The 14681-nt window shown below is 42.3% G+C and overlaps 1 protein-coding gene across 2 annotated transcripts in view; it reads left to right on the top strand.

The window, feature by feature from the left end:
- Tph2 (tryptophan hydroxylase 2) overlaps positions 1-14681 on the top strand; it is a 97147-nt gene that overhangs the window by 59888 nt on the left and 22578 nt on the right. For both annotated transcript variants that reach the window (XM_057757983.1, XM_057757982.1), the window contains exon 8: positions 1499-1625. In XM_057757983.1, coding sequence (XP_057613966.1) covers positions 1499-1625 — 127 coding nt within the window. The remainder of the gene's footprint in view (positions 1-1498; positions 1626-14681) is intronic.

Raw genomic sequence — 14681 nt, 5'->3', positions numbered from 1 at the left:
ACACAAGAATTTAAGGATGAGCACAAGGCTTTCAAAATCCTAACAAGTCGAACCCAAATTTTGGCTTTAGCACTCTTGTCAAAAGACAACAGATTTAGTCTAAAAACTACCATTAGTTCGATTACAAGTAACACACACGCGCACACACACGTCCCCTCTCTCACACACGTGCGTAATTGGCTTTTATTTGTGATTTCTGAATCGGGCCTCAAAGCCCCAGTGAGCCAAGGCTGCAAGGTGGTCAGAGAACAATTATGGGCACAAAATGAAAGTGACCCGCAGGGCAGTTTAACTGATGATACCTGGGTGATTGCCTTATTTGAATCAGCTAGCCACCTGTGATTGAAGCCGAGCTGCTGGAATTGGCTAAGACTCGGCTATTTGTTAAAGACTCTACTCCCAAATGAGGCTTTCAGTCACTCTCTACCAAGTTAGGCTGCCGTGGTCACACAAGGACTAAATTTCAAAGCCATCCTTTGGCCTCAATTTAATTTAGTTTATTGCTACCTATGCTGAAAACCAGTAAGCTTTCTCTATCAAGGGGGTCAGCTTGCAATGATTTTAGAATCCGCGGAACTGGGATCTCAGTTATAGCTATTTGATTCTGCTGTTGTTGACAAAAATGACAGCTGTGGACAATACGCATATAAACGGGCCCAGCTGTGTTTCAGTCAAACTTTGTTTATAATGTCGTAGCCAAATGGTGAGTGATCTTAGGAGCTTGTCCATCGTGACTTGCAGGATCTTGCACCGAGCAGTTCTGTTTGCTAAGGCTGTCTGGAGAATGACAAGGTATCAAATGTAAAACAAACACCATGGTCTCAGAAACAGAAATGGCTTCTCAAAGTGGTAGCCCACGCCTGTTGGGTAGGCTTCTCACCTGGGAAAGCAGATCTGGGAAGAGTACAGGTTCACTGGCCACACGGCTGGGCCATCTCCCCCAAAGTAATGGCTTTTATTGTGTTTCATTAAAATTATTATACCTCAGCCTGAAGAAATGGCTCAGTTGGTAAAACGCTTGGCTCTCAAGCCTGAGAACCTAAGTTTGAGCTCAGAACCCATGTAAGAAAAAAGTCAAGTTCCAGAGGCAAGGAGGCAGAGACAGCTGGATCTGGGGCTCACTGTCTAGGCAGAGAGTCTACTAGATGAGTTCCAGGTCAACAGAAGACTCTGTCTCAGAAGAGAGACAAAAAAAAAGGTACCTGGCACCTGAGGAATGACACCTGGGATGGTTGCTGGCCTCCATGGGAGCACAAGCACGTGCTCTCACGGGCACGTGTCCTCTCCCCACACTCAGGCCCTCACTACAAATGAATGTATGATTTATCATCCAACATAAGTGTCATTAATCATAGGCTGCGTCTGCCTTTCAAGTATGATTAATGGTAATCCTTTATAGAATACAATTCTGTTTAGGATTTCAAGTCTTGTTCTACAGGTTACGGTAGTTTAAAGCTTCTTGTGTGACATGACTTCAGGATTTTTTTTCCCTTTACAGAGATACATGCCATGAACTCTTGGGACATGTTCCACTCCTCGCAGATCCGAAATTTGCTCAGTTTTCACAAGAAATAGGCTTAGCGTCCCTGGGAGCATCCGATGAGGACGTGCAGAAGCTAGCCACGGTGAGTTAATTTTCAACTGAAAAGTCTGCTCGGTGCTTAATTGTATGGTGAAATAAAGCCCATGACCAGTAACTGGGAACCCGAGGCAAATGTTCTGCGGAGAGTATAATTTCACCCTAGCTATGTTCTCGTTTTGCAAAAGATAATGAACTCTTGGTTTGTTAACTACTAAAATATGTATTTTAATCTTCCTATATAGAGGCTGGCTAGATGCGATATAAAGGGTTAGACAGTATTTTAGGTTTGAGAGCTGTGTAATTATTGACAAAATTAGTTCAGCTGCTATGAAACAAAAATAGCCATAGATAATATATGAATGAATGCTTATGTGTGTATTCCAATAAAACTTTATTCATAAAAGCCAGTACTGGGCTAGATTTGACCTATAGCTGTAGTTTACTGAATCCTGTGGAAATATTTGTCATAGTAACAGGTGTGCATTTGTGGCAGAGTAGGAACTGCAGCTAGAATTATTTCTTTGGCAAGTTGATATGGTTATAATCAGATATGATTTGAGATAGCAGTAAGAAACTCAGGCTCAGCAGTTATTCTAAGTAGAAACCCAGAAAAGACTAACTTGATGTTATGATATCAGGAAGGGTCTTCCCCAGATAAGTGATGCAGGAGGAAAGGGAGGGTTGGATGTTGTGGTTAAGATGTTAAAAAGTCAAATCTAGAAAGCTTATATGCCTTACTTTTTCATGAGTTCAGGATCTAGGAATAGAAAAATATTTAGAGGCTCACTAGCCTATAAGGTCAGAAAACTTAAATGAGTATAGCTTCCTGGTGTGGACAGGCAGCCCTCAATTGAGTGTGTTTGCCACAGTTATATATTGAAAGAATGCTCTTTACTCCCGACAAGAAATAATTCTTCTCGCCTGGGAAATGGCTCACTGGGTAAAGTGCTTGTTATGCAAGCTTGAGGACCTGAGTTCAAATCCTCAGCACCCAGCTATTAGGTATGATGGTATGTGCCATAATCCTGGTTTGGTGGTGGTGGTCGTAGTGGGAGGCAGATCCCTGAGTCTTGCTGGCCAGCAAATCTAGCCAGTCAGTGAGGTCTGGGTTCAGTGAGTGACCTCGTCCCAAAAACGAAGATAGAAAGCAATAGAGGAAAATGCTTACTATTGGCCATTGACCTCCAAGCAAGTGCACTTACCTACACATATGCATACAGTACACATAAACACATATACAGATAAAAGGTGGAAATACGTTTTCTTGTATATATGTATGTGTGTGTGCTCATGCATGTGCGCATCCACGTATGTCTGTATGTGTGAGCAGAGACCCAGAGTACAGCCTCAAGTGTTGTGCCTCAGGCATTGTTCATCTTTTCTGAAACAGGCTCTCTCCTCACTGGCCTGATCTTTCGGCAAATAGTTAGCCAGGGTCTGCCCATTTCTGCCTTCCTAGCAATGGGATTGCAAGCAAGTTCTACCACGCCCAGGCCTTTTATTACTTATTTAAAAAATTATTTTAATTTTTATTTATTACTTTAATCTATTTTATTACTTTATTTATTCCTCTATTTTAAATTTAATTTTATTACTTATTTATTTTTTATTAACTATTTTCTATTTATTTTTCTTTAAACATAGGTTCTGGAAATGAACTCAGATCTTTGTGCTTCTAAGAGAATCACTCCACTGATTGAGATGTCTTCCCCAACCTTCTCTTAATTTTTATTTTGAAAACAAAACAAAACAACAAAACCCCAGCAAGTTCTTTCAGTGTATCTTCTCTTTCTTTGCATTAGAGAGGTAGGAACCATGAAATACATGAAAAAGTAGGAGTAGCCCCGCTTTTTCATTTGTGATAATCTTTCCATCTCAAGACACGGACATAGACTTTTTTAAAAAAAATATTTATTATGTGTACAGCATTCCTTCCATGTGTGCCCGCAAGCCAGAAGGGGGCACCAGGTCTCATTATAGATGGCTGTGAGCCACCATGTGGTTGCTGGGAATTGAACTCAGGACCTCTGGAAGAGCAGTTAGTGCTCTTAACCACTGAGCCATCTCTCCAGCCCCAACCGGACATAGACTTTTAATCCCAGTTTAGGAAACAGAGGCAGGCGGATCTCTGAGTTCAAGGCCAGCCTGGTCTACAGAATGAGTTCTAGGACAGCCAGGACTACCTTGTTTTTTAAAAAGGCCTGTACATCTAATAACATCTAGAAGGGGCACATGTTCCCAGGTTCTGAGGATTAGATTAGGGTATGGGTAGCTTCGGGGGGCATTATTCTTTGCTTCTACTTTTCTATTTTTTAGGGGGAATATGTAATACCCATAATGCCCTTTATTACAAGGGCAGGAAGAATTTTTTTGATAAAATTTCTTATTATGCTCCTAATATCCTGTGTTTGCTCTATACACTAAAACACTTGTAACTGGTAGAGTTTATTAGGACATTTTTCATATTCCTCTGTCTTTTTCTCTTTCCCTCTTTTTTAGCCCCCTTTGTAGTCTTTTCCCTGAACTGCACCTAGTTTGCAGCTAGGTTTCTGTGATAAAACACACTGAGCAACAGCTACTTGGGGCAGAAAGGTTTCCTTTGACTTGCTCTTCCTTGTCACAGGCCATTGTTAAGGGAAGTCAGGGCAGGAACTCTAGAGAAATGTTGCTCGCTGGCTGACTTCCCTCGGGCTTGTCAGTTTGCCTATACAACCAGGACCACCTGCCCAGGAATAGCACCCTTTCACAATGGGCTGGGTCCGCCCACATCAATCATTAATCAAGAAAATATCCCCTGAAGTATGCCCAGGTGCCAGTCACGGAGGCAGTTCCTTAACTGAGCTGTCTTCTTCCCAGGGGACTCTAGTTTTTGACACAAAACTAACTGGTATGGTGCTTGAGACTAGGATTTGTAATCAAGGGCAGAATCTAGAAAAGACAGTGTTTTCCAACTAAGAAATAACTCGTGCCAGGTGAAGGGGGATTAACTGCCCACTGAGAAGGGCAGCCTGCTTGCAATCTTGCAGTAGTTTTTAACTGTTAAAAGCAGAATGTAAGCTTACAAAAAACTTGAATTCAAAACGTTTTGCATTTCTGCCAATGTAGTAGAGACATGTGCATGTGTGTGCGAGTGTGTGCAGTGATCCCCCTGCTTTGCTTGGTTTCCTCGCTTCTCTTTAATAGACATTGCCTGACCTCCCAACATAACTCCCTCTGACTTTCAGTTTCTTATAAGCCTTGCAGTTCCAATTCTTTCCAATTTCCTAAATTGGTTGCTTACTTTGAAGTGTGGCAAGCCAAAGAAGATTCTGGAAAGAATTTTCTGGGTAGTGTGGAGAATGTGGAGAGGGACACTCACACTGTGATAAAGCAAGCGACTTCTCTGAACTGGGTAATATAGTTGCCGCTGACACCTAGAACTATGGCTGGTCTCTCAGTGAAAAACAGACTGAGTGGGGGAAGACGGGGAAAGTGGTCTTGGAAGACAACACATAATCCAACCAGACCGTTTCAAAGTACACAACGGATAAACAGCCTGCTGGCTATCGTGCATATTAATGACTTTCTGAGCCACACACTGAAGCTAGGAGGCAAATTGATTGACTTCATTTGTAAAGGCCAGGAGCTTAAGAGTTCAAGTCTCACCGGCAGGGGCAGGAAGTCCCGTGGCTGGGGAGAGTTGTGTCTGGCTACACCCGATGAGAGTGGGAGCTGTTATTGGTCCATTCCACAAACTCCTTTACATCAGGTCTCCTGAAGAAATAGTAGGTGAAGATGAGGGATAAGAGACCGAAGGAGAAAAATCGCAGAGGGGACAGACGGCAAACTACTGCCATTGCCGCTTACGTAGACCGCGAGACAGGCTGTATTATTCCTGTCCTCTTGGTGAGGTTTATATTATCAATGCTTCTGTGTATACAGTGCCCGCTTTTCCTTGTTTATAGTGAATCTAAGCACATATAAACACATAATTATGACTCATGAAAGGAGACATGTAATAACTTTCTGGGATGCACTGTCAACAAATCTGTCTAAGGGGACAAGCAACATCCACTCAGGCTAATTGCCACTGCCAAACTTGGTTTAGTCTCAGGCTGCTTTTGGACATGCGGGGCTGTTTTATAGAGGGCTCAGGCTGCACTGCCTGTTGACACTGTATTCCCTTGCTGTGTCTCTGCCTGGCATTTATTTTGACAAGTTAATGATGCTCCGTTTTGAGAATGAAGCTATCTCTGCGGCTTCCTGTGGGCAATGGTTTCTATGCCCCGAGAACCGTTTAAATGAACCTCTTTTGTATCGAAAGAAATTGATGATGATGCTTGGAAAATGGGTTTCAAATGCATTGTTATACATGTAAATAATTTGCCCTCCGGTGGGTAATGAATAAGGCTATTAGTTTTGGCCGCTAGAGTCTTACTCCTCATAGCTTTCCTGGGTCTGTGCATGACAGATAGGCAAAAATATTTCCAATAAGGGCTACATGACATGTGTTATAATTTTGAGATAAAGTACTTCTCCTTGCTGGTTATGGTGGATTTAATACATTCTTGTGTACCTTGGGTTTATAAACTTAAATGCCTTCAGTGGCCAGATAGGTAGCGAACAGATAGGTATGAACCAGCCTTATATAAACTAATAAAAAACCGTAGAGTCTGTGGAGAACTGGAGAAAAATATGTTATACCTAAAGGCCTTTAGACACAAAATTAAAACTAAATGTCCATTGTTAATGAGTCACATCTATAAATAGAAAGAGAGCTGTAGAATCAAAGTGGACTGTCTTTGTTTTGGAAGTGAGATTTTACACTAGACTACATCATGTTTAAGGGACAGGATCACATAAGATTCATCTTTACAATATGCTGTTTATTCCCAATTATGCGGTTCTGTTGGTAGACAACAGAATCTTTTTCTTTTTCTAAGAGAGGATGGCTACTGCAGTACAGTATCTTGTGCTGAAAGACAAGTTGATTTGAATTATAAAGTTGTTTGTATCTGTTTATCTACTTGTTTTTTGTGTGCATGTGTGTGCACATGTGTGTGCACATGTGCCTTAGTAAAAATGTGCAAGTCAGAGGACCAGTTATTGGAATTGGTTCTCTCTTTCTACCAAGTGGATTCTGGGGATCAGTTTCAAATGGAAAATGTATTTATCTGCAGAGTCATCTCACAGACCCTGAATTATAACTTCAAATGGTTGTAAATCATGACAAAAAAATGGAAGTGAGAAAGTGTTTATTTTGGTTCACAGGTCAAGGGTACAGTCCTTCATGGAGGGAAGTCAAAGCAGCAGGAGTTTGAGACAGCCAGTCCCCCACACTGGCATGTGTGCCAGTGCCCATGCATGTACGCCAGTGCCCATGCATGTATGCGAATGCCCAGTTGTCTTTTTCCAGCTCAGGCTGTTCTGCCCAGGGACCAGTACAGCCCACAGTTTAGATGAGCCTTCCCACATCAATTAATGTAAAGAAGCTAATCCCTTATAGACCTTCTCAGATGGTAACCGTAATCTAGATAATCTTTCCCAAGTATGCCCAGATGTCTACTTTCCTGTCCAGTTTTTTAGACCTGTCCAGTTGAAGACAGTAACCTTCGTTTGTCAGCAGAAGAAACAAGTGACATTGAAGAAAAGGTAGGTTAGTTAGACAGTACCCCAGCATGACTTTTCAAAGCCACACAGTAATCTTTCAGCCTCGTTTGTGTACCTAGAATCCTTACTATGGAAACAGCAGTACTTTGTTATAAAACTTCCTGGTGCACATCATGAAAATGAACCCAGCCATGCGCTGGTTCTGTTGTGTACCACTCTGTACTTCTGTCTGTGAGACCGATTACTCATCTGCACAGTGATTCTGATCAAGGGAACTTAAAAACCAGACCTAGAAGTACACAGATGTGCTTCTGCCCAGAGTTAGAGTGTACAGGAGGGAATCTGTCAGCAAACATGCACTGCATCCTATGACACAGAAGGCTTCTTCTGACAGTTTGTTCCTCACATTATAAAGGCATTGGCGATGGACTAAGTGGCTCAACATCTGTAGGAGACACAATCAATATGAACACAGATGTTTCCTAAGTGGAATGAATTTACCTCTGGCCCAGTTGGCATTTTCTATCTATAGAGGGTTTTAGGTCATCCATTCAGGTCTGCTGCCCTGAAACGTGTTTACCTTCCCTTTCTGATGGAAGGGGTTTTATTCCTGGGCCCCATAATGCTGCTGAGAGGAGAGTTGTAGCCAAGAACAATGGAGGGATAAACAGTCTTTCCCAGGATATGTCCCCAGAATGTGAGCCTCGTGAAGAAGAAACATCTATGGGCAGAGTTTGGGAAACTCTAAGTGAACAGAAAACTTTGCTTTAAATGATAGGGCTTTTTAGAACCTTTGATAAGATAATATGCAAGGTGAGCTTCCACAAGTGGTAAAAAGCTAATTTTGGTAAGTTTGCCATATTTCCTTCGTTGTGAGGTACCACTGGCTGTAACCTATACTGCTAATTTAATAGTGAGTTTTGTTTTGTTACTTTAGGGGGAGATTTCAGCTAACAAACTTTTTTGACATTGACAGATGAAGGTCCATTTTGAAAAAGTCAGTGTGAAAAAAACCAAGCTTGAGAATGGAGAACAGACATTAAACAGCAATCCTTTGCACACTGGCATTCGACTCTACTGATATTCTAAGAAGCACAGTTTTAGCAGATAAAAGTCCAGACTATCTTCTGAAACGGCAGAATTCACTCTAAGCAAAACATTCTGACCAACTAAGTTTTTTTTTTTCCTAGTAGAATTACCTGATATTAGCCATACCGAGTTCTGTTTGTGCTTAACTTATCAAACAAAAACTTTGTTTCTGAGATAGTTTTGTGCTGTTCGGGGGCTTTGATGACCATCATCAAATTGTGTTTGAATTTCCGTGTCTAGCCTGTACTTCCTTCTGTTGAGAGCGGCACTGAAATGTATAATTAGTCTTAAGCTGAGAACCAAGTCTAGTTCACATTAGAAGTGTAATTATAAGGCTGGTCTTAGTTGACGAAGGTCTTACTGTTATTTCCTATTTGGTGAGCATGCTGGCTTGTTTCTTAAGCTCCCTTTTCTTCATATGCCTGACTGTGGGTGGAGATGCTTTCGATGCTAGAAGACATGTGTCCAGCGGTCATTCTTCCTGAACATGGATGGCATTAAAAAGGATTGCTTTAGTATCTTTATAGAAAGCCCGAATAAGCCCCAGGCTTATTTATTCTGCATAGACTCTTTTCACTGGTTCAGCTGTTGGAGTCATTTACTCCAAAGTTGGCCGAGAGCTGGAAGGAGGAACGTGCTGTTCAACACCGTTAATTGAGATGTTTGGGTGGACGATCAGTTTGTATGTTATTACCAAGGAACTTAATTAAAAGTTAATAATATCTATTCCAACTCATTACACTCACTTTTATATCTGCTGTGCATATAGAAAAGGAGAGTCATCTTGCGAGCAATGCTTTAATCCTTTAACTTGTCTTCCTGGTTTTTATTGCGGTCTCTCATCATCACTCTTTCTGTCCAGATGCCTGAGGCCATGCTTTCTTTGGACTAATTCTCTTCTGAGAACATTTAATATTACGGCCAAGGCTGTTTTGTTCTATCCCTTTGTGTTGTTGCGATTATGAGGCGTTTGTCATTGATTCGTATTACAAGAGCCCTGCATTGCCCACCTTGCTCAGGAACAAATCTGTCTGTGGTGTGAAATAGTTGTACACTTTAGCAACTCAAATCTGTCTTGGTCATTTATAACTGTATCCCAGGAGCCTCCGAGAGCCATCATATAACAGATGGGAAGAGAAAGCAAACACAGAACACCTAGTTTAGAAATTTGATAACTCATAAAAACGAAGCTACTGTGGCAACATTATTCCCGGAGCACCGAGAGAACACTGAATCTACCTGTTCTGTACTAATATCAGATTGTCCCCACACTACCCCACAGTCACCAGTGCCAACCTCAGTGCTCCATAGACTCTGCTGAAGAGGATATTTGGGATGTCTGGCAGGTAGCCTGAGGAAATCCACCCCATCTAACTTCCTTTCCCCTGGTGCTGGGGATTTAGCCTAGGACTTCGCCCTTGCCATGCAGGAGCTCTCTCTCCCTGTGAGCTAAATCCCTAAGGATGGAATTTTCTGCCTCCACCTTCATCTTTCCCTTTGAAGGCTCAGTATTGGAGTCTTCTCTGTCAGAGATTAGCAAGACGAAGTCATACAAATTTATTAATGTGCATAAGCATTGGGGTCAGATTTAGAAATTCAAATGATCAATATGAAATATTGATTTCTGAGCCCTAAGGGCAGTAGACACAATGGTGAGGAGAGGACCTACATTTAAGGTTTTCACAGTGGGCTCAAGCAGCAGCTTATCCTCAGGTTCGGCACAAATTCTCTTACCTCCTTATGCCTCCGAAGGAGTATTGTTCCATCACTTGATGTGGGGTAAAGAACAAAGGAGATAACTGACCCTGTCTTGGGGACCGTGACGTCACTGGTACCCTACTTGGGCACAGCCCCAGTTCCCTCATCATTACCTAGGAAACCCAGCTAGGAAGTACGGCATTGGTTAAAGAATTCTCCCGATTGTACTGCGGTTTAAAAGTCTTGACACTGAAGATTTCTTACCTTTTTTTCTCAAAGAAACTTTGAATGCATTCATCAAGTCCAGGGGATTTCTGTAGTCGCTTTAATTTCCGTGAAGATGTGGTGGGGAAAGAGATTTCTGGTTTAACTACAATGGCGTAGGCTCCCAGACTCTTAACTTGCTTTAACAGAAATATCTGCAGTGTAATTCCATTCCCAGCAAAAGCAGAAAGAAGATGGTTGGGATTTTTTTTTTCTTCTCTTTATCAGCTAGAATAGTGGAGGTAATGTTATATCAAACTATAGGAATTTAATTACCCCATTCCACAAATGTAGTTTTCAAATAAAGGAGTCAAAAGGATTTTCAAAGTCATTCTTCTGAACTGTGGTATAAAAACTCAAGAGTACATTTAGGAGATGTAAAATGTATTACTGTACGTTATGAGACACGGCGGTGAATGGTAGCACCATAAGAAACGTGGCGTGAGACTGAACACACGGCGATTAAAACTCTCGCCGCTTGCTTCTTAGAAACATCACAATTTGCCCGCCGCTCTGCATGCTTGTCTCTGTGAGGACGGCCATCTGTGAAATAATTCCACTGGGTGAATTGCCACTTTAGGACAGGTCTTACCGAAGGTGGGAACACTGCCATTTGAAAGCTCCAATCCAGACGAGGTGTAAGGGAGACATGCAGTTAGGGTTGGGAGGAATCAATCACCAAGTGGGGCACCATTATTCTTCCCAGGGCCCGAGAGTCTGTCCTTTACAATGTCCATAAAAACACCCTTCTTTCAGCAGCGCAGGGGGCTGTCTTAGTGATTCCTCTCCTGAAAAGTCTTTACAAAAGCCATAGTTTCTCCTGCTTCTTAAGGGAATGACACATGCTCATTATAGAAAGTTTTGAAATGGATGGGGAAAGGAAAGAAAATACAGGTCATTTGTAATATCTCAGCGGCAATGGCCACACTTAGCATTTTTGGCATATAGCCTTCACGTTTTCCTGAAAAGTCATTTTGCCACATCAAATGAGAATTTAATGGAAGCGCCTCCTGGCTCTAGAAGAAGGAATAGCAAGGTGTTCATCCGTTTATCAAATATGTTTGCTGACCAGAGAGAGAGTCTGGCTTCTACATCTACAGAAGAACTGAGAAAACTCTGGAAAGCCAGGCCTTGTGGCTTTCTACCCAACTGAGTTGCAATGTGGTTTTGTGACCATAACACAGGGCTGATGAGTTTTGGTTTTGCTCTTTTTTTTTTTTTTTTTGTCTTCAAACAAAAATGAACAGACACGTACTTGTTAAAAAAACCTGGTTTCTGGACTTATTTTGTCAATCTTTCATAAGTCATGTTACCATTAGTGCTACTTTGTCTGGTTTCATCCATCTGTACCTCTTCTTATTCTCTTTTTGAGTCTAATCATCAGCGTCTATCAGTAGCTAGAGCTCTCAAGTTTCTCCATAGCACTTGCTCCCAAGATGCTTGTGCTAGTAGTGGGTAAGGGAGGACCTGGGGTCCATACAGCAGAGCGAACACTTTGTCTTTCCTGAGCCTGCATGTAACTTAGGGACCAGCAAGTGAAGCAGTGTAGTGGAGACAATTCAGAGGTGCAGGCATTACTGTCCAAATCTAGGCTTTGTCAGCGACAGGCTGGGTTTCATCAAGGCAAATATAATTTATGATTCTTATCACAGAATGGGAAGGCAAACTTGATTCATTGCTATCCTAGCCCGTATAGGAGCACCATGATGGACTTTGCAGTAGGGGTTAGCTGGGCTCCTACTTCTAAAACAACCAAGGGAAGTGGGGATTCATAGCCAAGGAGCGGAAGGATGGTGGTCGCTACATAGAAAATTTCTAAGAGAATCTTGAGGACTAAGGAGGGGTTCTGGTTTTCCTGATGTTATCGAACTCTTGCTGAGGTTGCCTGGGAGATGGTGGGCGAGAGGAGTCTGTTAGATTCTGGAAATGGGGGAATCTGGCTACCCCGAACTAAGAAGTTTCTTGCTAAAACTGGACAATGTAGCAACGAACATGGAAGCCTACAAGTCGGGGCCTGGCTGACAACGACTAGCGTCTAGCCAAGGAAAGAATGTTAATAACATCTGCCGTGTTCCAATTTCATCATCTTTAAAATGAGACTAATACTGCTATCTAATGTCATAGAGATGCCGTAAAATCGATGAGCTAATGCACCGGGAAGCGGCTTGGCACAGTTGTGTGCGTTAAAATAGTGCCAGCTAGTCCATTTCACACTGCTGTGCTCTTAGGCATCCAGGTGGCCGTATCAGCACTCACACATGGGGAAGCCCCCCTGGAGAGCTTCCACTTTTGTGTGTGACCTTGGGGTAATCTAACTCTTAGCGCCCCAGCTTTGTCTTTCTGAACATGCAGACTGTTCAGTTTATTTCATAAAAGTGTTTTAGACGGGGGTGGGGGGGACGCTGCTATTTTACAATGTAAAGTTGTTTTTTTTTTTTTTTTTTTTTAATCTAAAAATAATAGAAGGAAGGCCTCAACAGAACGATGTCAAGCTTCTCCCCGGAGATGGAGGAGCTGCCTCGGACTTAATAGCACACCTCCCCTGAGCAAACAGAGAAAGACAAGTCACAGGAAACAGCTTGGGGAAAATAAATGAGAAAATATTGTTTGTGCCAGAGAGAGCACGTGGAATATGAATTCCTGGTGGAAAGTCTCAGGCAGATTACGAGCGAGGCTGCTAACCAGTGCGACCCTCCCTCCATAACCAAACAAAGCAATAAATTTGGGGTCTCCTATCTTGTCTGCTCCTCTTCATGAGCTCGTGCTTCTGATAGCCCTATCCAGGGGTTTGCAGCTTGGCTGGAAGAGGACTGAATTTAATATAAAACTAGATGAAGAAGCTGCCGGAGGAGAGCCAAACGAGGTTGTTTGTTTTGGTGCTGGATGGGCTTTAGATTCTTCTCCACATGAGCACACAGGGGTCCCGTGTTGATGCCCGGCCAGCAAGGTTTAGGAAGTCTTTTGTAATGAACCAAGGGGAGGTACCATTAAATGATTTACTTTAGACATGCTTAAATGCTGAGCTATTTGTTACAAAGGCATCTTTTGATTGCTTACTTTTTCCTTTCTCCAATCTAAGAAGTAATTTTTTCAAGAAAAAGTCAAGGCTATAATTGGTAAAAGGGCACTGGATTTGGATTCTTTATAGAAGCATTGTAGTAGGCCCAAAGTATAATCTCTCTCTTTCTCTCTCTCTGGTAGGAGTGTGTGTAACTATTCTTGCTCATACACATACACTTGTGTCTTGTTTAAATTAACAAATTGTGTTTAGCCACCAGAAATATCACACAAATGCCTTGATTCCCAGATTTGCCAATAAGAGCAGCTTCATGGCAATCTGATTGCTTTTGTGCGGTGGGACAATTGGCTAGAACTGAGATGCTCTTGTCCCATTAGGCAAGGCTAATTGTAACGTCAGCTTATCCACCTGTTTTCCTTTCTCCACCTGGTGAGCAAAGGCAAGGCTGGTGGAGGGATTGTTATTTCAGGCAGCCATAAAACATCAGCTCTCCTAGGGCCAGAGAGAATTTGGCAAAATCGTTTGTCAGAAGACCAGAAATATCTCAAGTCATGATATTCTTTATTGTCTCATGAATTCTCAGTGATCTGGAATTAATCTTGTGACTGTAAAATAATGGATCCAAATCAAATGCAAACACATATTGCCATAGTTTAATGCTATGCTTTACTTTATTGCAATGGGACTTTTAAACTATAAAAACAGTGCGTTGTACTTCTGACCTGACCTCATTTGTCATAGTCTTGGCTCTCTTGAGCTACACTCTTTGTGGCACTGTGTGCCCTCAGTGAGACCCGGGTGATTCAGTTTCTTTCATGCCTGGTTTATAGTGTGTGCCTCTCACTGGCTTCCAACAGGTCTGTTTTGTGATACCCGGCTGATCTAGGGATCCCAAAGACGGCGAGGGTACCTAGTCCAGAGCCGTCTATAGAAGGATGGCTGGGGGCAGGCTAGAAGACCTTCATCTGTTCTGGTGCTGTGCACTTCACTGTCAAGAATCTATTCTAGTGTCCCACAGTGATCAGTCACATTGGGAACAAAAAGAAAACATTGCTGGATAAGGCAAACCATACAGAGTTAGGTTGGCCACCTTATAATTTATCTTTAGTGTCTCTTAAATTTGCAAATTGGAGTCTCAGTTACTCTATCTTCAAAATGGGGTGGTAGCATTGAAACAGAGTTCTATAGGTTTATTTTATGTTGTTCTCTCTTTCTCTCTCTCTCTCTCTCTCTCTCTCTCTCTCTCTCTCTCTCTCTCTCTCTCTCTCTCTCTCCTCTCGATAAAGCCCCTAAGGCAGAGAATAGTAAAATAACTTTCTTAGAGTTAATATGGAGGCTGCCCTTGAACTGTGGTTCTCACTTTAAAGTCAGTGTGCTCAGACCCCCATGTTCACAGTGCCTTCCTCTCAGGGCTGCTGAGGATTTGATGTAAAGGGCTCA

This window comes from Chionomys nivalis, chromosome 25 (assembly GCF_950005125.1).
Source record: "Chionomys nivalis chromosome 25, mChiNiv1.1, whole genome shotgun sequence".
Classification (NCBI taxonomy): domain Eukaryota; kingdom Metazoa; phylum Chordata; class Mammalia; order Rodentia; family Cricetidae; genus Chionomys; species Chionomys nivalis.
Note: the sequence above shows the minus strand (reverse complement) of the source record. Positions and strands in the feature narration are given on the sequence as shown.